We start from the raw sequence: 27,342 nt of genomic DNA on the forward strand, positions 1-27,342 counted from the left end.
AACCATGCATCTTATATCAGCTCAGAAACATTCTTTGCTCTGATTGTGTGTTTTCCTAGTCATCTTTGACATAGGATATATTAAAAATATTTAATGATTCTTAAAGTGAGGCTCGTGGAGGAGAATAGTCCCCAGTCCGGCAAAATTCAGTGTTTTATATTAAATAAATCCTAATCCTTTCCTACATTAAGTCAGATGACACAATTGTTCATCAAATAATTTATAAGCAGATTGATCAGTATATGAATTGAGTATTATACACAGATCTTCCACTCTACCAGAAACACCAACAAACTCAGATAAAATTGAGACATCTCATAGTAGCAAAGAAACATCTTTCAGCTCTGTTAAATACACCAACATGACTACAGATTTGTATATGAGATTTTATATATTCAGCCATTACCTGGACCTACTGATCCAACATCAACAAACAGTTCTGCACAGAATGATGCCAACAATAAACCAAGGAAGGGGCCAACTACAGTTGCTGTGTGTATACATGCTAGAGTAGGAAAAAGAGAAAACATACCAAATTAGAACCCAGACATAATTATTTTCTTGGAATTGTTACATATCTCTTGGGCAGCTGTACTGGAAAGGCATTTGTGCCTAAAAATGGGCCCACTCCAAGAAGTTAATTTCTAGTTAAATTCTACAATATTCTAGTTAAAGTTCCACAGTATTATTTTGATCAGGCAATAATGACTGTCTTCTCTCTTCCTTTATTGGACTGAAGGGAGTCATAACAATCCTTTCTTTTGCTTTTGTTTATGTGTGTGTTTGTTTGGGGGAGGGGAGTTATCACAGTAGGGCAGATTTACCCAGGTAGAAAGGTGAATTCTCTGCTTTGGCAAAATCCTCCAAATAGGAAATGCCCAAAGGCATGATGGGGGTTTCACCCATTCCTCGCACTATGTTTCCAACCATCACAAATATCCACAGCAAGGACCCAGGCTCTTTTTCACATTCTGCAAGTAAAATAAGAAGTCATAATTAATGTTTTAATTCTAACTATTAATCAAAATCTAGAGACAAGGAATTGATTAGCAGCTTAAACATTGGTGGGTAGGCTTGTCCTATAAAAAAAGTTAAATACCTGGTCCCAATACCCAAAAGACTCAGATACTGGAGAAAGCTGATGAACTTGCTGAAGCAGAGTTTAAATCCCTTCCCTCTCCGTGCCATACCTTGTCCAGTCTTCTGGCAATCATAGAATCATAGAAGGGTTTGGTTTGGAAGGGACTCTAAAGACCATCTAGTTCCAATCCCCTTCTCATAGGCAGGGACAACTTGCACCAGAACAACTTGCTTGAAGTCCCATCCAACCTGGCTGAACTTCTCTGGGCAGCCTGTTCCAGTGCCTCACCACCCTCACAGTGAAGAATTTCTTCCTTATATCTGATGTAAACCTGCCCTCTTTCAGTTTAAAGCCATTCCCCCTTGTTCTATCAGTACCTGCCATCGTAAAAAGTCCCTCTCCAGCTTTCTAATGGGTCCCCTTTAGGTACTGGCAGGATTCTGTAATGTCTCCCTGGAGCCTTCTCTTCTGATTGAACTCAAACACTCTCAGCCTGTCTTCACAGCAGAGGTGTTCCAGTCCTCTGAGCATCTTTGTGGCCTCTTCTGGACTTGCTCCAGCAATTCCATGTCCTTCTCCTGTTGGGGGCCCCAGATCTGGACACAGTACTCCAGGTAGGGTCTCATGAGAGTGGGATAAAGGGGAGAGAATCACCTCCCTTGACCTGGTGGTAACACTTCTTTTGATGCAGCCCAGGATACCTCTTGATAAATAATCTGAATGATGGGATTGAAAGCACTCTCACCAAATCTGCTTCAGATTCCACCGTTCTCTCCCGCTTTGTGATACTTTGATTTCTCAGTGCCAATTCATTGACAAATAAAAATGAGCTTTGTCAGCAGCAACAGATGACTTTCTAAGTGAAAGTATTACTGACCAGAGACCAAGTCTGGATCTCCTGTGTCAGTGTCAGGTTGCTGTCAGAAAACATGGGTGAAGCAACTCACATGTAGGTGTGGTCAAATTCAATCCAGTTTTTGCTTCACACAGGAGATGGACTCAGATATATGAACATCACATCCATAAACTAATAGGGAAACAATCACCTTACCCAAGTATACTCAGTATACTCAGAAGATTAATCCCATGTTCAGTGTGAGAATTCTGTGGACTCAGGAGATTAATCCCACCCTCACTGTAAGAATTTTGTGTGTGATCATTCAGTAGTTGCCTCTGAGCCTTTTGAATTCACGGTAGTTTATTTTATATGCACATTTCTAGTGCACAATCATTAGAATCAGTGTTGTGTTCAGGCCCACAATTAAGTTTTATCTTAGTTTAAAAAATTTTCCTCTAAAAGGAAGCAAGATCTATGTTTAGTTCTATGTCTATTTCTCTTTCTTTTATTTCCTGTGTGGTACAATGAAAAAGAATCCTGATGCCTTTTACATATTGTCCAAATACGTTTCCCACCTCCTCACATTATCACACTGTTTCAAGTCAAAAAGAGGAATATTTGTGAAAATAACCTGGTGTTCTAGACTCCCAAAGTGACTTCCAGGTATGTTAACTGAGCTGTTTGGATACTGTGAAAACTGCATGAAAAAAAATGCTACAGCTCTGGAGTCACAGAACAAAGAAACACAAAGGTAAGGATATTTCCCAGCCTCTAGTTTTCATGCCTGCAAAAAGTACTGACCAAAAGCAGGACCATGAAGTAATTGCTAATAAAAATGAAAATCTATTTACTTAGACACTATAAAAACTGAGGAAAATGTATTAGCAGATGTAAGAAGAGTCATACCTGTTGAAGGCTCCTCTGTAGGCAAAGAGAACGAGCTTTGGTTAACAAGGCATAGGGGCATCACTGAAAAGTTTTCCCGTTGTGAAATGCTGCTTTCAATATGATACCTGTTTGAATCAAAGGAAAGCATGTACAGGTTAAGAAGATATACAGGAGAACCACCTCATATGTCTGTAATGGAGTTACCTATAAGAAGAGTGTGTAGGTATAAGGAAGGAGGAAAGCCATTTCAAAAGTTAACTGAGACTCAGTAATGAAACAGGACAGGAACAAAGAAAATGTAGCAGTGTTTTACCCAGACTCTTTTCTAGTCTCCAACACAATCTTGGAACATGTGCTTCAGGAGTTGTCATGAACCACACTAATGAAATCTCCCATATCATCTTCTCTCCTACTTTTCTTAGATTTTAATCCAATTTACACCCTAAGCAGAGGGTATCACCAAGGCTGTCACAGTCATACCACATTGGAAATAGCAAGATTAGAGGATCTTCTTTTCTCAAAAAATATCTCACTGATTAAAATAGACAAGCCTACATTATTATTTTGTTAAGCCAATCAAACATCATGAAAAAGTAGTTGAAGAATCATTATGCTCTGTAAAGGCTTTGATAACATAGCTACAATCTCCCATCCAGGCCCCAGACCAAAGATATCTTTAAAAATCATCTTGCATTGCCCACCCAAGTAGATAAGAGCTGGTAATGTAATTGGTATCACAGTCCACTGTTTCTTTAGAGAATCCACACAAGGTGTTAGCACCAGGATGAAGGCAAGGGAAAGGGAAGGTGCCAAACAGAGGGGGGACTCTCCTCAGGAATGATGATTGACTTTTGAAGCCATCTCAGAAGGAAAACAAACCAAGCTGCTCTGTAATTATCATATTGAACCCATGCTCAGCAATGTCTCTCTCAGCAACACTGTGAAAGGAGTCATGGATTAACACAAGTGAGGATCACAGAAGCTGCTGTGAGCTAAGCAAAATACTCACCTTCCAAAGAGGAAATGAGGAAGTGATATCAAAAGACATCCAAATGACAGAACTGTGCAACCCAAAGCAATTATTCTGGGCCTGTGAAGCTTTGCTCCAAAGTAACTCACAAATGCTATCAGCAGCAAGTTACCTGCAAAAAGAACCTGGTTCACTTTTACAAAGCAAGGCATCCCCAGATCTTTTAAAGTGCAACAGGAATTTAAGTATACCTTGTAAACTCAACATCTGCTTCTTTTCTTGTCTTGTAAAAACTGTAACTAGACAGGGAACTGCCTACATGATGCAGTAATTCCCTGCTATGTGTGATCTTTTTTTGGACGAGTTACATCACATGAAAAGAACATGAGAACAGAAGGTAGAATGGAAAAGAGATCACAGTGAGAGAGATTTTTGACTGCACCTACATAGAAATTTCCCACTACTTTACATAGAGACCAGGCCCAAGTGCTGCAGAGTAACAGTTGACTTAGGAAGTTATTCTCCCCAAGATACTCTATTTTGTAATGTACCTCCAACTACTTTTGTACTGAAAATAATAAACACATGATGATAGTTACAGGGGGGAAAAAAGGAATAGTAATTTAATATTAACTTGAGTAGTTGAGAAGAATTTTTTAAAGAATGGTATTTTTGTACCTAGCAACATTAAAAATACAAATGTGCTAAAAATCTTTGTTCTCCTCTACTTTCACTTCAGAATCAGTTGATCTTTTCCTTCTTCATTTTTTGCTATGTAACTAAGAAAAGAATCAAGCTTCATATTATGAATCAGTCTCCATAAAAATAGCAATTTAGTAATTGCACACCTACTAATTTTGTGCTCTTTTTGTCAAAAGAACAAAATCACGTCTCTGAGTGATAAGCATCATTCTGGGAAAGAAGATAATACCTTTTTTATGTATGATTGCCAAACAGATTGCATTTAACCAGTTCCTCGAATGAGACTTCAAGATGTATATTTACACAGTCCTAATAAGTTACTTATGTCTCTTAATAATTTCAGATATTATTATGATCGTTCAACAAGTTCATATGAGTAGATAATTTACTTAAAATAAGCCTTTTACTTTGTTAATCTTGGCCATTTCATGTCACTAATAGGCAAAAAACTCACTAATAGGCAAGGTAAGGGGCACTAAAAGTAAAACTGGAAACTTTCTGTGCAGGTACAGTTGTAGGGGTACAAAATCTTGAAATATTATTGAATTTAGGGATCCACAATCCACTCCAACCAACTTTGATTAAAAGAACTGTAAAATGCTAAATGTGACCATAAATTCAAACAAAGCTCGCAAAATCTTTTTTTGTTCAGAAGGATTCAATACAAAGCTCTTAAAGTAGTCCTATTTTGTTAGTTGCTCTGTTATATTGTGTGACAGTGCAGAAATTAGCTGAACTACTTTTTAATACTAAACTTCCTCATTTAAGTTGTCCTATTAGTTTCCAAGACAATAACTGGTTAAGTATCAGCTGAAAAGGAAGGACAGAGTTGACCACTATTGGCACTTGAGAGATTTGAAGGATATGAGTCACTAATACATATTCAAACAAATTATCATATTTTCAAATAATAAGAAATATTAAAATAAGAGATTACCAATTTCAAAGCTTCCATTAATGATCCCCACCAAAGAAGCTGGGATATTAAACTGTTTCTCTATCTGTGTGTACATGCTGTTCATGTAAGCACCAGACATGGTTTTACCAAGAAATGCAAGTGACAGTGCCAGCAGAAATACCTGGGAAGGAAAGAGGAGAATGCATTCAGAACTCAAAATTATACATTTATGAATATTCCACTTTTTCCACCAAAAATGTGCTTCCAGACAAAAAAAGTGTTCCTCTGTGTGTAAATCCAGTCATCTATCCTGCATCCACATCGTACATCCTTGTTCTTCACCTGCTCCCATTGACAAGACTGTCTTTGGAAACCTCAAGCCCCACTTCCCCAGCCAAGACAGGCTGTGCCTGCTGCAAGATTGCCATCTGCAGGACTGAAAGACCAGGGTGCACAGACCTTCCCATCCTCTGCTCATCTGAATGACAAATTACTTGCTGAATTAAGATTGTTTCCTCTGGCTGAATTACTCGACCCAGTATCTGCTCTCCCATCTCAGCGCAGGTGGTGAGCCCATTTTAAACAGAAGGAGTAAACAGTTTCTTTTTGTTTAAAGGCATTGTCTTTTTACAAGACAATTAGTAGCAATTGTCAGTAAAAAAAAATAAAAATATGAATACATGCACTAGTATTCAAATCCTTTTAACTTTGGGGTTCTTAATAAACAGTATTTACAAAATTAAATCTATAGTATCTTTAAATACATCTCCTGCAAATGCTAAAAAGCTTAAATAATGTATTTGGGCTTTGAGTTACTATGAAAAACAAGCTATTTTACAAGTTTTTTATACCATTTCTTGATAACTCGAATAATCCAAGGTACATCAACAGCCAATTTTTACTGACATGTCACAACCAGCAAGGCTCATTTAACAAGTTTTAGAGGGAATGGTAAACATGTCAGACTGGGGGGATTACACAAAGTCAGAGGTGGGGCTTCAAAGCAGCAATAGACCACAACTCCAAAACAGCACACAGTGTAAAGTTCGGGGACAGCAAAAGCAACACATGGTTGTTTACAGACTTGTTTGACCTTGATCAGGGCATTAAGGGCAGAAAAGAAACAGCTTAGTCATTCATTCAGACTAGATTGTAACTTCTACCAAACCACTGCAAATGCAACAAATTACAGGTGTGTATTCCTACAAAATCACTAAAATATTTCTGTACCTTCAGCTTGGAAATGCAACAGAATTTGTCCTCTGCACGTGGCTTCTCAGTTTCTTTCATGTTGCCTTTTTTAATTTTTCCCAGTGTCTGTTTCTGAGTCTGTCCAATGATCCCATTACAGTGTTGAAAAATACGAGAGAAAAGAAGAAAAAATTATGTCCCGTGTTTGCCAAAAAAATAAGATTCCTTCCAAGAGATCTGATATTTGAGCATCTTCCTTAAATAATTGCAAACCGGATTCCAACAAAACCTACAAGCCCATACACTTCATTCTAATCAAGATAATTTCATATGGGAAAGTCAACAATGTACAGCCAGTTATATCTCATCAGACACTGAAAGCTGTCAGCAGCATACAACCAGAGAGCAAAGAACAGAGAAAAGAGGTGTTCTGAGGGCAAGTTTGAACACAGCCTTTCAGTCCTCTGCACAAGCATTTGGCACTGACCACTGTGGCAGACAGAACTACAAAGACCTATATGTTTGACTGATGTATACCTGTCTGCATGGTCTTTATTTACTACCCCTGCCCTGGCTAGCCATAAAAAAGACATTTAATTCTGCTCTGTGTGTTCTTTTGAGCCCTCTCTTCTTCCACTGGCATCACTGTATATTTGTTAATTTTTAATAGAAACTCTGTTTGAGATGAATCTCTTGGCATTAAAATTAGAGGCAAACAAAATAATACCAAAACTGCTGGAACAACTTAAGTTCTGAATGGAAACAAAACAGGTTCCGTTCTGCTTCCCCTCCCAAGACTTGCAAAAGTATCCCTCTTTGTTTTTCTGCCTCCTTTTAGTGATGTCCACCTTGATTTGATGGTTAGAGCTTCTGGTAATGCTAAGCCACCTGCTTTCTTACACATCTTACTTATATTCCAAAAATGTGTTCAAAGAGCAACATATTCCAGGGACTTGGATATACTTACCTGCAAAGGCACAATTAAGCATAATTAAGTCTGGGTTGTAATTCAGTATGTTTTCTCTTTTTTTTTCCTGAGGGTTAGCACAATGAGTTAAACAGATTTCATTCTTTCCTAAGAAGACTTCATTAAATCAAGTTATTCAATACAGTTCCCTGCTGCCTGATAGGGTAAGCTGAACAAAACCAGGGCAAGTCAGAGCCCTACCTTATAGTCAGGATGCATACAGGCTAATTTCCTCTTTTTTTGTCTTGGGCACCCTTTCCAAGTGTGATCTTGCAGCAGGTCTTTGCTGTGTTTTCTGCTTCATGGAGCCATGGCTGGGAAGCAAACTTGACAAGTCCACCAAGAGGACTGAATTGCCTTTCACATTCTTCAACCCAACACCCTCCCGGTCAATCTCTTCAAACATTAATTTCTACAACAATGTTAATCCTCTCAAATGGGTTTCCTAACTAACTCAATTCCTAGCAAATTCACGGGCATTAACTCCTTCTATAGCTACCTTCTCTATTTTCAGTCTCTGAAAGTGTAATGCGTTATTAGAGCATTCCTGGAAACGCTTCACAATTAATTGTAGGTGGTCAGCATCTCAGACAATTAGCTATGGCATATACATAGTTTGTATTTCTGCTTTGCTTACACAAATTGTGTTCAATCACAGGACTAAACTGTGCTTATGCAGCTTTGCACTTTCTTTGCAATTTGGAATAAAATGTCCCAGGGAAATGTTTATGCATTATCTAAATACTGCCTTATTCAGAGTGGAGCCCACCAGTGATGCCAAAACATCACAGCAGTCCCTCATGTCTGTCCTCTTCTGCTCCTAGGAGCTTGAAATGGGATTCTTCCCCTTACTATACCAGTCCCTGCTCTTCTCTAACATACACAGGGAACATCATCTGGCTAATTGCATGTTTTCTCTTCTGGTGCTACAAGATACCAGCTAGCAACCTCTGCCCAAGTTTGTCTTGGTGAATCAGAAACTGCTCCCCATACAATTACAGAGGACAAAAAGGCCATGTTTGCCTTTACTTATTCATACCTTCCCTCAAAGCATGAATTATGGCAGAAAAAAAAAAAAGTGCATCTCAATCCATTTTTTACTGGGATAATTATTAAGGTCACAAATTGGAAAACAAAATAGACAGAATCACTATTTCCAGCTTTGTTCCTGAGATTGTTTTTGCTAGTTTTATAACATTTTTTTAGTCTCATTTGGTCAAATGGAGCTGAAACATTCACAGACTAACAGCCTAGATTATTAGAGAGGTGTAGGTGCATAACTCAGCTCAGGTGCATTTACACCACACTTTAAATCCAGGTTAGAACTTAAACCACCATTTCTGTGCCTAAAGATGAACCAACAGTGCTCCCACTCCCTTCTTCCATCTGCATACCCTCCATTGTACATTCCTATTGCTTACCTTGCTCACACTCTTGAGCTCTTCAGACTCATCTGCAAATCTCTTTAACTCATTAAACAGGCAAAAAGTTAATGCAGCAGAGAGTTAATGCAGCAAAAAGATTGTTTTTCAGATAGTGAGCTGATTTGACCCACTGAACAGTTCTACAGGTGTCAGACCCACACAAGCAAAAGAGCAGGAAAGTGGAGCCAAGAACATGAGAAGAGAGGAGAAAGTGGGGGCGAAAGCAGAGTAGGAAAGGACAGAGAGCAAAACATGCCCATCTGAGCACCAGTGATGTGTTATGTCACCTCAAATATTTGTGGTCTCAAGCCCTAACCTGAGCTGCCCAGGCCAGCCCTGAACACAGCTGGACTCCCAGGATCAGTAGTTGTAAGGAAACTATCTCCTTCAGTGCACACCCATCAATATCTTTTTAGCCAACAGCAAGAGGAGAGACAGCTTATGCTACTAGGATAGTCACAGAGTGACAGTTTTGTAACAAATCACTTGAGGAATATGAACAAGCCAGGTAAAACTATATAGTTACACAAAAGTTCGCCCTCGGGTTCTGACTGACCTACCAGCTATGATGTAAACACCTGCTCTTGAATCCCACTCACAAGCCTTCAAAGTTCACTGAAACTTCAGAGGTCAGTAAAGTTCCTCCTTCTGCTTCTGCACTGAGTTGGTGACATATTTATGGCAGGCTAAGAAATCAGCAGTGACACCACAACTGCCTCTTCAGCCACCTCCACTACTGGACTATTTAAATCTCCACAGGCACCCAGAAAGGCAGAGGGGTGATGAGAAGACTTGTGTCCTAAAAGACACCCACTTTGCTGAGTGCACAAAGAACTGACACACACAGTGTGGACAGCTCAGCACAGGCCAGAGGTACAAAGCAGCTGTGTGATGTACAGCATCCCATGTAACTTGGGCTGAACAAGGTTGGCTTAAAAAACAAATCAGACACTTCCTGTGTGGATCAAAACAGGTTTGTTTGGGGCAGCTGACAACAGCAGGCAGGCCAGCACTGAGACAAGAGTTTGGACCCATTTGTCCCATGCAAACCCATAAATACCTTTTATGGTTTTAAACCACGTTTCACTTTAGCTAACTAATAAAAGGGACAAAACCACACAAATATCTTGATTTAAAAGTTTATGATGCAATGTTCTGCAAGTTGCTTTGTCTGAGTCCCAAGAGGACATCCTACTTTGAATATGAAATTCATCTTCCATTTGGCTCAGCTTAGTCATATGGATAAACTGCTAAATCCTTGTTTTATTTACAAACAGGATTAAAAATCACATGAGGTAACCCTGCAGAGAACAATTATAGTGGCAGAGTTTTTACCTAATTTATTTTTCTGGTTCCAAAAAGCTTTCTGAAATCTTGTTTCACTAGGTACAGTTCAAACTGTTACTCAAATGCAATTACACTAATGTTAGACCGAGACAAAGGAAAATATTCTCATGGCAAAACAATTAGGTACTTACAGTTTTGGAAAAGTTTCTCCAAGAAACGACTGAGATCAAAACTTGAACTTTGACTTTTAATCTACATTGTTGAAAATTAACCCAAGTCCACCTACTGCCAAATTTGTGTCTTTGCCAGATTTTTTCAGCTGTGAATTTTAGAGTACTCACTCAGATGTGACAGATATGGACTGAGCCCTTAGAAGGAAAATTGAGCCCTTAGAAGGAAAATTGAGCCCATCTCTTTCTCTTCCCTGCCAAAACAAAAAAAATGGCCAAGATCTGACAGCTGTGTCAGATCTCTGAGCATGAAATGCTGACACTCCAGCCCACTGAAGACATCCAAAAGCACTCACAAGCAAGAAAGGAATTTTAAGAGTCCACATAAGTCTGTATAGATTTACAGGTTGGGTGGTGTCCTATCAAAGGGTGACACAAGGTCAAAAGGGAAGAGTTTGTGTTAGTGATTACTGGATGTTGCAAAATTGGAGACAATTTTGAGCAAGCATAAATAGTTCTATCTAATGTGACAAGAAGAGATACTTTGATTAAATCCATTAGACATCACATCTAAGAATCAGTAGATACACCTTCAAGTATTGGTGCTGAGACAGGTTTCATTTGTGACTTTAAGTCTCTTGTTGACACTTGTGTTTGTCTCCCTCACAGAAATAACTACTAATGCACACGAATAACCTAAATTCAAGGTCTAAAATGTGCGTTGAGGGTGGGATTGGGGTTGACAAAAGCCTGACTTCTGAGCATAACTTCCAGGGCAGTGTTTCTCAGCTTTCCAAGGGAGCTCTAACCTTGCTGAAAATCCTCTCTGGACTTCCACATCCCCTGTGTGGTTATGTTGCTGGGAGGGAAAAACAACACACCAGCAAGACACTTGGCATTTTTGTTGCACAGTGGTGTTGCCTCACAAATTTGCAACTCTACTGCTGCACTGAGAAACATTTTGTAGGCACTCTGCTCATGCCTTACAGACAATTGGTGGCTGAGGATCCTGATCTGCTCAGTGCTGCACCAGAGCGTGCAGTGAGGTGTTTTCCCCTGTAATATCTTATAATAAAAGTTCATAATTTCAAATTTCTGATATAGTATCTTCTCAGTTCTCACACATTAGAAAAATTCTCAAGTAAAAAGCTATTAACATGCTTCCAATATATCAAAAGTCTCATACTCCCTCAGAAAAAAATACATTTTGTTAGAGCTATAGCACTGCTTTCATTTTCTCCTCATGGTGGTCTCCAAATCATACCTGATGGCTGCTTGTACTAGGATTTTGTTTTTACAGTTTAATTAGAAATAGAAAATATGTTTCCACATACAGGGCTGTGTAGTTCTACAGTCTCTGTAACATTATTTTGTTCAACAATAATTTTAGCTTAGGGTGAGTAAGGCTGAAGATTCAGACCCAGCAAAGGAATTACAAAAAATGAAAATCAAAATTTCCAGCCAAATAAACACCACCTTATAGTAGGCACTAAACAATTTGCTTTAAATACTTACCTCCATATCAGAAAAAAAGTAACCCAGAGGTTATTTTAAGATGCAGTTTAAGTGATTTATAATTGGCTACATGTACAAATTAAATACTTTGTGAAGAAAAGAGGATTAGATATATGAAATTAACATATGTTCACAAATATACAGTTAACTAACTATTCAATAAATTCATGTAAAATTCAATACCTATGGAATTCAGTATTGTTCTCTGTTGTGATTAATTAATGGATAACAAAGCTCATAGAGAGTCTGGGATGTCTTAGCATATTGAATTCCCATCTTCTCCATGGGATTCCTCAAGGCCATATTTTCACCAAGTTCACTATCAGCACTCTGCCTGAGCAACTGAGACTACAACTATATTTTTCTGTCTGCCTAGCTTTTGTTTGAGAGGTAGCTCTAATCATTCTACTGCTTCAACATAAGGAAAATACCTCAAGAGCATCAAATATTTGTACAGAATCAGGGTATACCCTATTCTTAGCAAGTAGTTTCAGTGAAGATGCTCACAATAGGCATTAGAGGCATATACTTCCAGAGAGCAATTTATCCCATTTTAAGACAGCTGTCTAAAAAAAGTAGGAGGAAATGGTCTCTGGAGGTGCTTATTCCTTTCCTTGGATTTGAAATTCTAGAGAGCTAGCTTAGTCTAAATAACTAATTTTTAGACAGATAAAAATCAGGTCATATGACACCTGTCCTGGTTCTCTCTTCTAATGTCATTCTAGATCTACTCATCCCAGCCAAGGAACTAAAAAGCCTGTCAGTCAGCAGCTCCCAGCCTGAGGTCAAGACCCCCTTACAGTTGCTTATGAAAACTCACAGGAAATTCAAAGGGATAAACAGTGTTCCTATGAAAAGCAGTAAAAGTTCTCAGTGAAAAATGCAAAGTACAATTATTGGTCCCAGTCCAAATGTTATATGTCGTGATGAGTTACCTACCAAAAACACAGAAGGCACTTCTGGCCTCACTGTAAATGCCACACATTATTTGGAAAACACTAAGGACTAAGTAGCTCTTTCCCAGTTGTAAATAATCCCATTTAATTAATGAAAAGCTGGAAATAAGAACTATATCTCCACAGAACTGAGCACTGCAGCAGTCTTGGGTTGCACATCTCATAGGATGTAGCACAGCAACCTGGATAAGAATGTCATGACACAGAGGAGGTTCACTGTCATTTCCCCCACCAGTTTAGAGCTGGACCACAATCCAAGCAATGCCTAAAACCACTTTTTTTTCTCACTAGTATCTCCTATCTGCTTCTCTGGCAGGGCACAGCTCTGGTAGTTGAACAGCCATGCAGCTTCCAGTCAAATGAAGGCTAACGGGGAGAATTTCTTGTGAGGGCAACACAGAATTTTCTTCTCAGGGTTGTACCCTGATCTGGGTACACACTCCAAGAGCTTCACTGCAAATTTCAACTTTTAAACAGACCAGCAAAACTGAGTGTAGAAACCTCACAAGACAGGCTCTTTCACAATATTTTTCTCTCCTTTCGCCTGCTCACAGGGGTCACAGCACTTGCATAAATTAAAAAAAACCAAACCTTCAAGATATTTTGGGAACCTACTCTCTCAAAAGAAAGAGAAGAAGGATGCAAAATAAAGAAATACATAATAATTTAACTGATCCTCCTTTAATCAAAAATGTATTTATTTTGGCAGTGGTTATACTAGACTAAGGTAAATAATGGGGAACTATAAAGTCTCATTATACTGGCCAGTGAAGAGACAAATAATTAAGACCTTGATCTACTCAAACCAGGTAGGAAAGCATCTATCTGCATTTAACAAACAAAGTAGGGTGATGGTTACCTCTGTGTATGCAGAAACACAGACAGGTACAAAACTTTCTGCTTGTTTTGAGTCTGGATTCAGGTGAAGTTTAACTTTCCAGTAAGATTTTCTTTCCTCTCACCTCAACAGAGTACATGTCAGCTACAAAATAAATAAAAATTCAGATCTGTCTCCCATCCTCAGCTTTGCCTTTGACTCTACACGTCCCTGTTAACTCATGTTCATCTCACTTCTTTCCCCTGTAACGCATTAAATAGTCATTTGTAGCAAACATTCAGATCCATACCTTGGAGATAATATTGTTTATGTGCAAAACATTGTTGCTGTCTGTTTTCATAACGATTTATTTAAACCAGCAACACTGTCATAACAGTTTCTCCCTTAAGAAAGCAGTTTAGCACATTGATTTGCACTTGTATGGATTTGGGGGCTCTGCTTTTGTTTCAGCAAAACGTTCATGTCTTCTAGTCTTGTGGCAAACCTTATGAAGACATAAAATCCTTTATTCTTCGTAAAATTTGCTACAAGTCTGGAAGACACTCTGTTATACAAACTTCTGGTTTTAAATGTTAGAAAACACAAACGTTCCAATTGTCAAAACAGCTTTTCAGAACAAATTATCTACATAAAAAAAAAAAAAAAAAGGTTGAAAACCTAAATATATACTTTTGGGCAGTACCTCCTCTTTAAAGTACAAAGGGATTTGTTGTGAGATCAGGTCGTCAGCTTTCCACTAAGGAGGCATATTGTCTCATGAACACACTTTCAGAAAAGTTAAAGCAACAAATGTACTGTAGGCTGACTGGCAGTTCAAAGCTTCAAAGTCTCTCTGGGGACTTTTACTCTAGAAGAATGACATTAACTATGATTCATCAATCAGTGGTTTATGTAACCTGATCTCATTTCACTTTCACAAGTCCCCAAGGTTCTTGATGTGTGATTATACCCTTTGTGTGCAGTGGTATCATCAGGCTGGATACCAGTTACTAGAAACTGCCTGAAGCTGATACACCTGACCTTTCTAGGCACACTTTGCATAGTGACCTTGCCTAAAAAAGCTCAGTCCTAAAAGGTGAAGCATCTGAGTGGAATCTCGAGGATCTTTTGGGAATCAGGCACATACCTACGCATGTACCTGTGAGTGAGGAGCTTCCTAGATACAAACATCTCCTTTCTAAAAAAAAGGAAGTTTTAACAGAATCCTCCAAAACTGATGCTGTTTCTCAGAGAGGTTTAAGCTGAATGAAATACGCATTCTCTTTTGACAACGAAAATTAAAGTACTGACTTTAAATAACAGTGTAGATTTAAGACTTTCTGATAAAAAATACCTTACCTCTACGCTGATAATTTTTATGGTTCTTTCAACAATTGCTTATTCAACCTCTACAAACTATTATGAGTATTATAAAAGGCAACAGGATGGTATATGACTTAAAGCAGTGGGCTGTAGTGACCCATAACACCATGAAGGTTATGGCAGCTTATAAAATAATTTTAGAGTGTGTTAACTCCTCATTTATATGGAATTATATGAAATATTCTTCTGATATGAAATTATATATGACATTGTTAACATTCTCCATTTTTTAACACAACACCAGTAAGTATGAACACTGTGGCAATGTGGTAGCTCTCTAAAATTAAACCAGCCATTTGCAGCCCATGGGAATGCACCAGGAAGGGTTACAGGGCCTCTGTGAAAACTGACAAAATCAAGCCTACATCCACTAGAATCATAGTCAGCAGCCAGAGTGGAAATGTGCAGGAATCCTGTAAATCAAGGAAAAGAAAAAAAAAAAAAAAGAAAGACCACCTATGCAAACAATAGTTTTTTAACAGAAAATACTCTGAAATCAAAAGCAGAGTTTCAGGTATCCATTTCAAATGAACAGTACATATTCAACACCTAAGGATTTTAAAGACACTTGTCCTGAAATATGTGCTTGTCTGCTGCTCTGCACAAGGTTCTTTTCTAAACCAAATGCTTTGATAAGATGACTGCTCAGCTTTGTCCCATTAAAACTTTACCATTCATTGGCACAATATGTGTTAATATGAAATCATTTCAGTATGTTAGTGACTAACACGTTCCAGAGCCTTTTTTTTTCCTCTTGCAATAATACAGTGCTTTCAATTTTCCACTGGGTATTTCATTCAATAACAGTTTATTGCAAAAAACACCATGTTTTGAACCAGCCACCTCACTTGTAACTCCTAAAATGTTTGTGAGAGCTCACATTTAAATGTTGACTTTTCCACACCATTCTTGATTTCTGTTATCAAGGATAAGATCAGCTAGAGTGGATTTGTTGCTAAATGGATGGAAACATCAATATTTGACGTAAAAACCACTGCCATAACAGACCAAAAATCCACTATATTTTTTCAGATGCATATGCTGAACTTCTAATGAATTTTTAATGACTTCTTACAGTAGAGAGACAATTTCATGTACTGATTCATGTTCCTTGTGCTTAATCAAAGTCTTTTCTCAACTCCAAGTAGGATGAAAAGGTCAGGTCTTGCACTCACACATACAACAATTCAAGCATACTGTAAATTCAGCCCTACTGCACTTCTTTTTGAAGAAGAGCTATCTTATTTTGCAGCTACATGTGATGACATGCAATAAATAAGTTACTTTGTATTTCATGGTATTGTCAAGGTAGATTCTCCTACGTAAGCGAGTAGACTGCATTTGCCCTTAGTGAAAAATAACTACGAACATGACTGATTCTCAGTTCAGCACAACTCTCCTTTTTAGACAGCAGAGAAAATGCCACTATTAATAGCAGAACTGTCAAGGCAGCATCATCTGAAAGACTCAGAGTGTTTCAAGACAAAGCCGGATTGTCATTTTCTTGCTGCACTTTGCAAAAGATGGGGGGGAGAGAGGAGGGGGAAGAAAAAAAGCCTGATTATTTAAAGAGATAATTTTAAAGGAAAGTTAGTTAAAATTTATGCTCTGGATCAGATAGGAAGGGCTGACATGATTCAGTATAGGATTCTTTTGAAAACCAGCTGTTTCTCTTACAGGAGAATGGTTCCATTTGTCCCGTGTTTACTAGGGATTCACCTCCAGTGAAATAAGTCTGGGGAGCATGGAGGGTGGTTCCTGGTCTCACTGTACCTTCTACAGATGTCTGTGCTCTTTACAATATGCTGGGGTGGGGAAAAAGGGGTGGAGAATTCTCACAGTTACACTCAGTAAATCAGAAACAGCACTTCTACACACACCTAAACCCTTAATCATTTTTTCCCCTAACAGGAGCATTGAGGGAGAGTTCATTCTGCACATTCAGTAGCTTTGGGGTGACCTAACTGTGGCCTTGCAGTACCTGAAGGGAGCCTGAAAGGAAGATGGAGAGGGACTTTCTACACAGGCATGGAGTGACAGGACAAGGGGGAATGGCTTCAAACTGACAGAGAATGAGTTTTAATTAGTTACCAGGAACAAACTCTTTACTGTGAGGGTGGTGAGGCACTGGCACAGGTTGCCTAGAGAAGCTGTGGATGTCCCATCCTTGGAAGTGTTCAAGGCCAGGCTGGATGGGTCTAGTGAAAGGTGTCCCTGCACATGGCAGCAGGGTAGGAACTAGATGGTCTTTGAGATCCTCTCCTACTCAAACCATTCTATGATTCTACAATTCAATACAGTCACTCCAGACTCTTCCATAAGGAGACATCTATGCAGTGAACAGGGATTCAAATTTACACTGCACTGGCTCCACAGGGAGGCACTCAAGGAAGTCCCCAAACCTTCCTTTTAGCGAGATCCTTTGTTCTTCTTTGAAGTGCACATCTGAGTACTACACATGTTAGAGGACTCTATAAACTACTGCATATATAAATTACACCAATATCTTTGAAACCTGAATACCTTTTTATACATTAATTCCTATACAAAGTGACTTTAGAGAATTATCATAGCAGGAAGCAATGGATGGCTTAGGTTACCAGAAAGGAAGAACACTGCCACTACTTCATGTGACATATTTACCATTAGCACTGCCTAGAGCCCTTGAAAGGGACATTGCTAAACAAAGGGGAGTTCTGCTTTTGCTTATACTTCTGGAAGCAGGTTGGAAGAGAGACAGGGGGAAAGAAAGTCTAGAAGTTAAACCTACTGTTGTATTCAAAGTTAAGTTGTAGGATGCAAGCCGGTGGAAGCCATGCAATTAAAACTCTGTAAACTGTAAGTAGGAGTGGCATTAGGAATTCAGACTCATCAGTCACTGATCTGTCAATTCTGACTTTGCTGATCTAAACATGCAGTTTATTTCTCTTGCTTGGGAGATTCCCATCTATAGGAACTGATTCAGCAGAGACTGCTGAGCTCATTCTCGGAGCAATCATTAGCAATAGTTCTTTGAGGCTACATCATAGTTCTGTCAGTGGTGTGAGCTGACTAATATAATACATCATAAAAGTAGTTTTAAAATATTGCTAACTATCCAAATTACTTTTTTCCATTTCCTAGTCAATTCCATGGGTGGTCACCCTTCATTTCTGAATCACCTGTTTTTTCCACTGCAGAAGAAATTATTAACTTTCCTTCTCTTACCTCTCTGCTGCTTCTCACATATTTCTTCCACAGGCTTAACATCGATTTTGGGATCAACAAGGAGAGCTGTTTCTGTTTTTGTCAGCACTGAAATGGCCCACACAGAATAGGAGTAACAAAGAAAGTTGTGCTAGCAAAGCTTGTTTGGTGAAACACTATTTGAACAAAGCAGTTACAATTACAACTCCATGGATCAGAAAGCACAAACATTGTAGTCTTCATCAACATAACACCAAGCAAGAAATACCAGAGAGAGAGTATTATAGCAAAATCTTCAGACTTTGGCATCCAAATGTAAAAATTTAGGGAACAATCAAGGTTCCTAATTATAAGTGTCTAGTGTAATTTTAGACCCTCTCTGATTTTCTACCTAGTTTGTAGTGCTAGCCAGGTTCAGGAATGTCAATACTGGATATTCTAGGACATATAAAATGTCCTAGAAAACTCTGTTTAGGGAGTTGATTTACTCCTCTAATTTCAGATTTGGCTATTCAAACACAAGGCACTTTGACTTTTTCAGAGGTGCTGACACTATCAATGAAACCTCTTTTTTATACTTTTATATTTTACTTTTGGTTTGCAGCTTAATTTAGAAGGAAGCAAAGGCTTATAAAGGCTAATAAAATTGCTATAAACATGAAAAAATTGTCAGTGCACATGATACATTGTGCTGAACTCATGTAACAGCTACAGGCTGTGAGACACACACCATTCTGTTTCATTATTGGTAATATTTACACTGATGTATATTAATGCTGCTGTTATGCTTTCTGGTTTATTCAAAAAAATCAAAATAAGTCCATTTAAGTTAATGCCTATAGCTTTTCCTTTTCTTTTTTTGATACAACAGGCAAACTAAGCCACGAGATAGTCACACACTTCTAGTTCCTGGTAACTGAGCAACAATGTAATTTACTGGAGACATCTGCCTTACACAGCTGTACAGCAGCTGGTAAAGTGCAAGCAACAGGTAATATGGCTCTTTGTCACTCTCACAAATGGGAGAGATACATCCATTACCAAAAGTCTTAATGTGTGTTATTAATGTTATTAAGCAAATGTAAAACTCAGGAATTGAAAAGCAGCCATTAAAAGTGGGAACCAGCTGTCCAGCAGGTGTCAAGAATAGCCTAAGAAAAAGGTAAATATGAGAAAGAGGGAGACAACCTTAAATCTCAGGCACTGAGCACATAAGGGAGTTAAAGCACCCCTGATGGAATTCATTTCACACACATTTAGACACCCACAGTGTAAACATCTACACCTGAGCGAGTCACCCGGGGCTGTTTTTATAGGCAAAAAGAAGAAACAGGCACTAATCATCTAAGCTGTTTTAGAGTTCTGCATTAGCAACAGGCACTAGAATGGTCTCTCTATTCATCTCACATTTAGTCAGATAAATCCCACTCCCCAGTGTACAAGAGCAGCAGACATAGGTGGGTGTCTGCTGCTCGGTCATCTTTTTGCAACTCCAGACATTCATGTGGGTAGTTTCCAGAAGAAAGCAGGGCACTGGCATACCATATCTTCTGGATTCTTTTTTGAGTCTCATCTCTGGTGTCCCCTAACCCTCATACAGGCACAATACTTTAGACAAATCTTTTCATACACACTTAAACCCCGATATAAAAATGACTATGTAACTACTCAGAGTAGAATTGGTCACGGGTTTCTTTAAGGAGAATACTGGATTTATTTTTTTTTTCTTAAGCTGGTAACAATTATTTTGCACAGTAATATAGTTGTTTTTCTAAGCTCAGGGCTACAGAACTTTGTCAGTGGTAAAAATAGTTTTCTAGCCACTCACTGAATGGTACTAACCGCACATTATTTAGTACCAACATCTTGAAATTTGAGTTGTGAATTGTTCTGCTGCCAAAGAGATTCCACAATTTCATATTACATTTCTGTTTATGTAGGAAAACACTACTTCTGCTTAAGACAACTTGCAACAGAAGGTGTAAGTTTGTTAATGGTACATCTGACTAATTGCTGGATAGACTTCTTGCTGACTCTGCCAAGATGCTGTGTGGTCCAGGAGGCTGGCAATGATCCTGGGACACCATGAGCCTAGTTTCATTTCTGCAGTGCACTTAAGAATCAGCCTTTCTCTTCTTCTCTCAAAGCACTAGTGGTTCCCCCCAAGGCCACTTGCAGGACAGCTAGAATTAAAATTTGGGACCAATATTTCTTTGAAAAGCCTGTTTCACTTTTCTCGTGTCAGCCCGTAGCTTGATTCAAGCTTGACACAGCAACCACTCAGATGCCTTAAAAAATAAAAGATTCTGAATATTCAGTTCAATCTTTTAAAATCTTAAATGCATACTGATCTGTCCATTGCTTTTCAGGATTTCAAACAACATCTTTCACAAGAGCTGAGCACACATATCACTACTGAGTGTCAGTGGGACACAGATCTCTTTTCACCCCAGAAAAAGTGCACCAAGGCATTTTCGAGTTCAATATTCAAGCACTGAATATTGGCTGGTGTCAATCACCAGCCAGATTATCTGTCTAATTGTTTCTCAGCACGATTCTCTCTATGTAAAATGGGTTTAATCCTGCCTTCATTTCATAGGAGTGAAATTGCTACACTGAAAATAACACCAAAATATTATTTCATTGTAGTCAAATGCTACAGTGACACTTTGGAGCAACAAACTTGTTTCAGATGTTGCACAGAACTTACTGTCATGGTGAAGATAAAACACTGTACTTACTTCGCTTACACTGGGACTTTCCATCCAGAGGAGGGATAGCAGGAACCTGGCAAAAAGAAATATAGGATCATATCATTAAAAACAGAGAGCAAAATATCCAGAAGTAACATCCCTTAAAAGAAAAAAACAAAAACAGAATTCACAACACACACACACACAAAACCCCAAATAAACAACTACAACAACCAACAAAACATTTTGTCAATCTCTAGAGTCTTATTTGCAGACGAACTGTTGTAATCAAGTTAAGAGGCTACTATCCCAGCTAAATATTCCTTCTGTATTCAACTCAAGTAGCACTGATGCCTGAAGTGAGCCAACACTGGAACTTTAGCCATTTCAATGAAAATCTGGTGTTACAGACTAAACCAACAAAGAAGGGGAGTTTCAGTTAAAGCAACGGACTTGGCATTGAAGCAGTTCTTTGGGGTAGAAGAGATGCATATGGTAACTTCTTATCCCAGAAAACTCTGCCTGAGCTTTTGTGCCAGCATCTTGACCACCACAGATAATTAAAAACCTGTTTTCCAAAGGCACTGGGGCACGTAACATAAACTAAGAAGAAGAGGAAAAAAAAGAAACCAAACCACCATTTCCCACTGAAATCCACGGGAAATGGTTCTAATCTGTATCCTTGGAAATCTGCAATCAGGTAATTGATTAATACTGGATTTAGTCTATTAAAAGCTGTGCATTTTTCTCTGTGCACACTAGAGAAAAAAATTTGCACAGGTAGTCTTTATTCTGACATTTCCTGGCTTTTTCATCCTAGTCTTGCCTTCTTAAAATTATTAATTGACTCAATTTTCATGCATGCATGACATCTACCAGTCTTTGTAAAACGTGAGATTTTACATGAATAGTGACAGAATTTCCATTCACATTTATACTTGACTGAAAAGTGTACATGATTTCTACCGTGTTACCCTGAATGATAACCCTGTCTGTCAATTAAAAAAAATTTTCACTCTTTTCTTACTCCTCTCACAGCTTATATCCCTCCAGACACTTTTCCTGTTTGATCTATACACTTCTACAACAAACCTCCACAACTTTAACTTCTCCGTCTTTCCTCATATATCTGTTTTCTTCTATTTCAGTTGCCAGTGATCTGGTGTTTCATTTGCTCTGGCTTTCTTTGTGACTTTTGTTACCTTATTTAGCCCTCAAAAACACCCACAGGGAATATTACCTCAGCATCTTATCAGAACCGTAAAGCCGAGGCTACATTTCGGATGTGCAATATGCTATTACAGCACCTTCACCAGGGCATCCTGCACATACCAGGTGAATATTTACTGATGTACTAACAAAATAATGACCCACCTGCCTCTGCTCCTCTCTGGGGCACTTTCTGTCTATAGGGATTGGAATTAACGACAGTCTCTCTGTTCTGCCTGATGTCAGAGCTGAGAAAGGTGTGAAGGATATATAAGAGCCGTACTACTTGTCAGCAAGGAAGAGGGAAAAGGATACTCCAGAGCTAGATGCAAGCGTGGAATTGTTGCATGCACCCTTCTTGCTAACACAGACGGGCTTCTCCAGTTAGATCCGTGACCACAAAAAGGTAAACAATTTCCCTTTTTTCTCTAGGTGCAGTGCAACAGATGGGCTTTCAGGAAAGCAAAATATCCCTCATTATTAACCAACAGCATTTTTCAGGAATAGGCTAAGACAACTACAAGGGAAACTGCACCCAGGACCGGTATTTGAGACTGGGATATGTCAGGAAATGCAAACTGCAGATAAAGGGATAGGATTGAAACTACTAGATGGAAAATGAGCATTTGCTGCTGAGAGCCATCTGTCCTAAACTGCATCGTGTCACTAAACTTAGGGGGATCATTTTTTCACTCCAGTCTGTGAAAAAGACTAGCTGCTGTTGATTTAGGACAGAATGGGAATCAGTAATAGGATGTGCTGAAAAGTATTTGGGTTTGCTTTCAGTTTTGAATCATTATTCTTTTCAGAAAGTTTGGAAGGGAAGATGTGCAACCTAAAGCTGTCTGTTTTCTTCATTGCACTTTCTGTGACTCTGAGCTGTTTGGAAGCTACACCTATTGAGAAGTGAGTAATAAATAATCATATTTATTTCTTTTTAGGGAAAAAGGTTATTGCATGAACTGCTTTTGCTTTCATGTCTCAAATAATATGAGCAAAAATAGAGCAATTCAACTTCACTGGGTATTTTGTTGTTGTTTAAAGATTACTGTCTGTGGCTGATGATCTGTCTGATGGTACTTCTAAGAGACAAGGATGGATATTGCCAGTAATGTCACAGAATACACTCTCAGGACTTAGTGAGGAAATGCCAGAACAAGCAGCATCAAAGACAAGAAGGTATCGATTTTCCTTGTTTCTTCTAGTCATATCAGACAGGATTAAATCATGAAGTAAACTTTGTGCCAGTGATACCCTATTACTCGAGACTCTTCGTCTCTGCTGTTTATTCTCAAAAAGAGATTAAAATATCCTTCTTCTAGTAAATAGAGCTTTTCTGTAAGCATAAAGATCAGCTTTTCTGTAGGTGTAAGATTAGAGCATTCAGGGGAGAAAGTGAAATCCAGAGACAAAAGTTGCAGATCATTTAATCCCTTTACAATTATAATGCTTTCAGAAATTACAAAGGTTACAAATACTACAGTGCCTTGAGAAGAAAGGCGTATTTGGAAAGTGCCTCCTTTTTTTAAAAATCTGTCCCATTTCCATGCCTGAAGGGGGAAAAAAAAAGAAAATAAATCCTTCTTCATACTAATGCTCTGCTAGAATGGAATTGTTTTATAACATAACTGTCTCCTGGAAGTAATTTTTCATTACAGATTTAGATATCAATTTATTCATGGGAAGAAGGAAAAGAAGCAATTGATATGATAGCATTTGTCTGAAATGCATTTATATTTATAAATTCATAAATCCAGTTTCAGGTAACTTTCTAATGAATAAAAAAAAAATTCAAGAAATATTTCCAATTCATACTCAAAGATAAGCAGCACTCAGCTATTCACAGAATCATCAAGGTTGGAACAGACCTTCAAGTTCCTCTAGTTTTGTCAGGTTTTTGATTGAATTTCTTTCAATGACAATTGTGTTACGGATAGTTTCAGTAAATACACCTGTCTACAGAGTTGCCTGTGCCTTTCTCTTTGAATATATATTTTAAAATGTTATTATATGACAACTCTTATCTTCCAAAATATTTTTATAATGGTGGTTAATTTCTCACATTTTTACAGCTATCACTTTAAAAAAATATATTAAAAAAAAGAACAAAACAACAAAAATAACTGTAATACTCAAAGATGTATTACAGCCTGGGATGCCTTATCTGCTTTTTTGGAGCCTTGGACAGTATCTCACTGGATGAACTGTCTCATCAAAGCACTTATTCATTTAAGGGCTACAGATCAGAGAGCTGACAGGTATAGTAGGTTCAGTCAGGCTACACATGAGAAAGAAACCTAGCAGCTTTCTGTAAGGGCTGGAGTTTTACACTTGGAGTACCAGGACCTGATTTTGTACCTTTAATGAAAAAGCAAATTCTGCCTCCCCAAACAAATCAGGATCACCATGAGAACCAGTTGCCATTTGAACCTCCTATGTTAAGGACTTGCTTAAACTCTTAAAAGCAATAGAAGCACCCATGAAAATCTAAGGGAAGCTATATAAAGCCCTATCCAACCATTTCATTTAAGTGCAACTACATATTTAAAATATTAATTGCTTAGAAATTGCTGCCTATCTACCAGTGAAGAACCAGTAACATACAGACATTTCTCTCGCAATTGCTATTCCACTTGGATTCTTAGATCAATACAAATAACTTTAAAAGGCTGTAAAACATTTTGGATAACAGATGTAATATTCAATAGGAAAAGGAACTCACTGCTAACTGCTGAGTTTCAAACTAGGAAAGTGTCACTCTTCACAGTGAATTTTTGCTGTAAATTGGTGCTACCTCTACATCAGCATGAAGAAGCTCAAGAAAATTAACAATAACTCAATAGGCAGTCTCAGCAAGCAAGTATTTCTGTCTGAAGGAGCAACACAGGGGTGAAAGAAACAAATTTGAAAACTCAAGCTCTCTCAAGCTAGTAGTTTTACTGTGATTTAAAAAAAATATCTCATGCTATGTAAGTTTTACATGGGGTTCTGTAAATGGTCTGTTGGTTCACCTATTTGTAGATGTGGATCCTTCCACAGACACTCTATAAAGTGTCATCTAGCAAATCATTATCTCCTGCCATTACAGAGCTTTCAAATTTTTGGTGTTTTCAACAAAGATGTGGCAGCTTTTTGGTAATGATGAAATCTCTGTTTAGCCAGAGCTGAGTGGTAGAGAGACAGAGCTAAGGACCATCTTAAGTGGTACTGGCAGAACTGGCAATGCCTGCCACCTCTCATAATGTGTGGTGCAATTGGGAGAAAGAGTCTTTGGGTTCATTCCACTTGATTTGGACTGGAATATTACCATTCACTTCAGTAAGAGAGGGATATGACTCTGTGGTAATGAGAGACCTAAATAAATGTTAGTGACTGTCATTGTGTTAGTAATCCTCATGATATCAGCAAGAGCTCTAAATAGATTTAGAAGTTCAGCTCGAAGTTAAACATTTAGTCATTGCTTTCACTTAGTGTATAATCTATACTATCATTACAGGTTTTCCAGATGTCACAAACTGCTCTGCAGAATATCAATAAAAAACGACACATGACTGTTGAGGTCTCTGCATTTAAATAACCCCCACCATTAAAACTGATAATAGATACAGCACAAGGATTTTTTTTTCAGGCACAAAGTAGGTGGTGGGAAGACTGCAATGTTCCTCTATTTGTGCACATCTTAAAAGAACTCCCACATTAGCGCAGCTCAAATGACTATTAGCAGTGGCACACTCCCTATTGCTCATCATTTGACTTAATCTTGGCTCTTTTTTGTCTCACCTTGGGTAGTCACCACCTGGAGAAGAGGAAATGCAACACTGCCACGTGTGTGACACAGCGCTTGGCCGACTTTTTGGTTCGTTCCAGCAACAGCATCGGAGCAGTTTATTCCCCTACGAATGTGGGGTCCAACACGTATGGAAAGAGGGACACTGAAGGGCTATTAAGCAGAGAATCCCCAAATGATGCATAGCTTTATGGTGTTAAGGTGGCTACCGATACAGTTTTCATTAGGAGCTCAGATTTTAATGTATCAATAACCTCTTGGTCATTTATTACTTGTACAGTCTTAACAGTGCCTTGTTTTCTGTGGGTGTGGGTATGTGGTTTATGTTCACCATTTCACTATGCATGCACAAGGACATGCATAGGCTATCCTTTCAACTCCATTAAGAATTCCAGAAACCTGCTTGTCAAATTCTGTTGTAAAAAAATAAATATATCTACCACGATAATAAATGGAAAAGTAATTGCAACAGGGGTTTTATTATTATTATTATTATTATTAAAATGATGAAAAAGATAACCATGATGTGTATGTCTTTATAGTCACAGTTTGCTAAGAGAAAGAAATCATCCTAATTAAAGAACAGTAAATATAAGAATGCTAGCAAAAGTTATGTCCTAATGAAAGTAAAACAGAAGAAGAATCTTCTGGGTTTGAAACATCTGCAGCATCTTGTTCTGCACAACTGAAGGAACAATTATATGAGACAAGATGGCTGCATTGTGCACCATAATCATATGGTTATGCAGTTCTCTGACTGGTCTTTTTCCACTCTAACATGCATTGAGCAAGTAGAAGTGGTCTTGCAGCACAGACATCTGTAACTACTGAGCATGGGATTTTAAGAATTTACAGTTGTTACTCTGAGAGGTTAGCAGTAAAATGAGAATAACGAGCTTTTAAATATGAGTATCAGAAACTCCTGTCCTTGGGTATTCCTTTCCTTGAACTAGAGCGACAAAGGGAAGAGACAAAACCCATGAGCAGTTATAGCATCAAAATGTATCAGAGGAACAGGGTAAATTTGTCCACTGACATATTTATATTGCTACCAAAATCCGAGAAAACTATTTTAGAGATTGGCAGACCTGAATGAAAATTTGACAGTGTTATTTTCTACTACCCCAGCCCAGTATCTGTGCAGGCTTAAAAAATGAGTTTGTTCCTTTAAATTGCTAAGCAAACTTCCACAGAGATCACACCCTGTATCACAGTAATGGTTGTTTTGTCTATCATTTTCTCACTGAAGGCCTCACTATCGTCTGAAAAACATTATTGTCCAATTATGAAAAACATTCAGCAGAAGCTTAGTTATGGAGAAGCAAATTAAATCTTAACAATTGCCTTCAGTTGATTCTGTCATAAAATATACCTCAAAAT

General features: G+C 38.3%; 2 protein-coding genes across 6 annotated transcripts in view; one reads left to right on the plus strand and one right to left on the minus strand.

Moving 5' to 3' along the window:
- Positions 1 to 27,342, minus strand: part of SLCO1A2 (solute carrier organic anion transporter family member 1A2) — a 45,996-nt gene that overhangs the window by 9,281 nt on the left and 9,373 nt on the right. The window contains exons 1-8 of one of the 5 annotated variants that reach the window (XM_018080814.2): positions 21,158 to 21,285; positions 21,015 to 21,060; positions 6,608 to 6,706; positions 5,417 to 5,558; positions 3,817 to 3,949; positions 2,826 to 2,932; positions 825 to 971; positions 407 to 505 (exon numbers count right to left, since the gene is read on the minus strand). In XM_018080814.2, the coding sequence (XP_017936303.1) occupies positions 407 to 505; positions 825 to 971; positions 2,826 to 2,932; positions 3,817 to 3,949; positions 5,417 to 5,558; positions 6,608 to 6,706; positions 21,015 to 21,038 (751 nt within the window). In that variant the 5' untranslated portion in view covers positions 21,039 to 21,060; positions 21,158 to 21,285. Of the gene's footprint in view, positions 1 to 406; positions 506 to 824; positions 972 to 2,825; positions 2,933 to 3,816; positions 3,950 to 5,416; positions 5,559 to 6,607; positions 6,707 to 7,736; positions 7,789 to 8,956; positions 9,208 to 18,294; positions 18,352 to 21,014; positions 21,061 to 21,157; positions 21,286 to 27,342 lie in introns of those variants that run through there. The other 4 variants (XM_018080812.1, XM_018080813.1, XM_018080817.2 and 1 more) reach the window with 4 other exon arrangements.
- IAPP (islet amyloid polypeptide) lies at positions 21,453 to 26,282 on the plus strand. Its single transcript, XM_018080818.2, has 6 exons — positions 21,453 to 21,666; positions 22,178 to 22,301; positions 22,422 to 22,581; positions 22,985 to 23,081; positions 23,220 to 23,354; positions 25,965 to 26,282. Exons 4-6 carry the CDS (start codon positions 23,002 to 23,004, stop codon positions 26,146 to 26,148), a joined length of 399 nt encoding a protein of 132 aa, XP_017936307.1. The 5' UTR covers positions 21,453 to 21,666; positions 22,178 to 22,301; positions 22,422 to 22,581; positions 22,985 to 23,001; the 3' UTR covers positions 26,149 to 26,282.

The sequence above is a fragment of the Manacus vitellinus genome, unplaced genomic scaffold, assembly GCF_001715985.3.
Source record: "Manacus vitellinus isolate BGI_N305 unplaced genomic scaffold, ASM171598v3 scaffold_5_pilon, whole genome shotgun sequence".
NCBI lineage: Eukaryota > Metazoa > Chordata > Aves > Passeriformes > Pipridae > Manacus > Manacus vitellinus.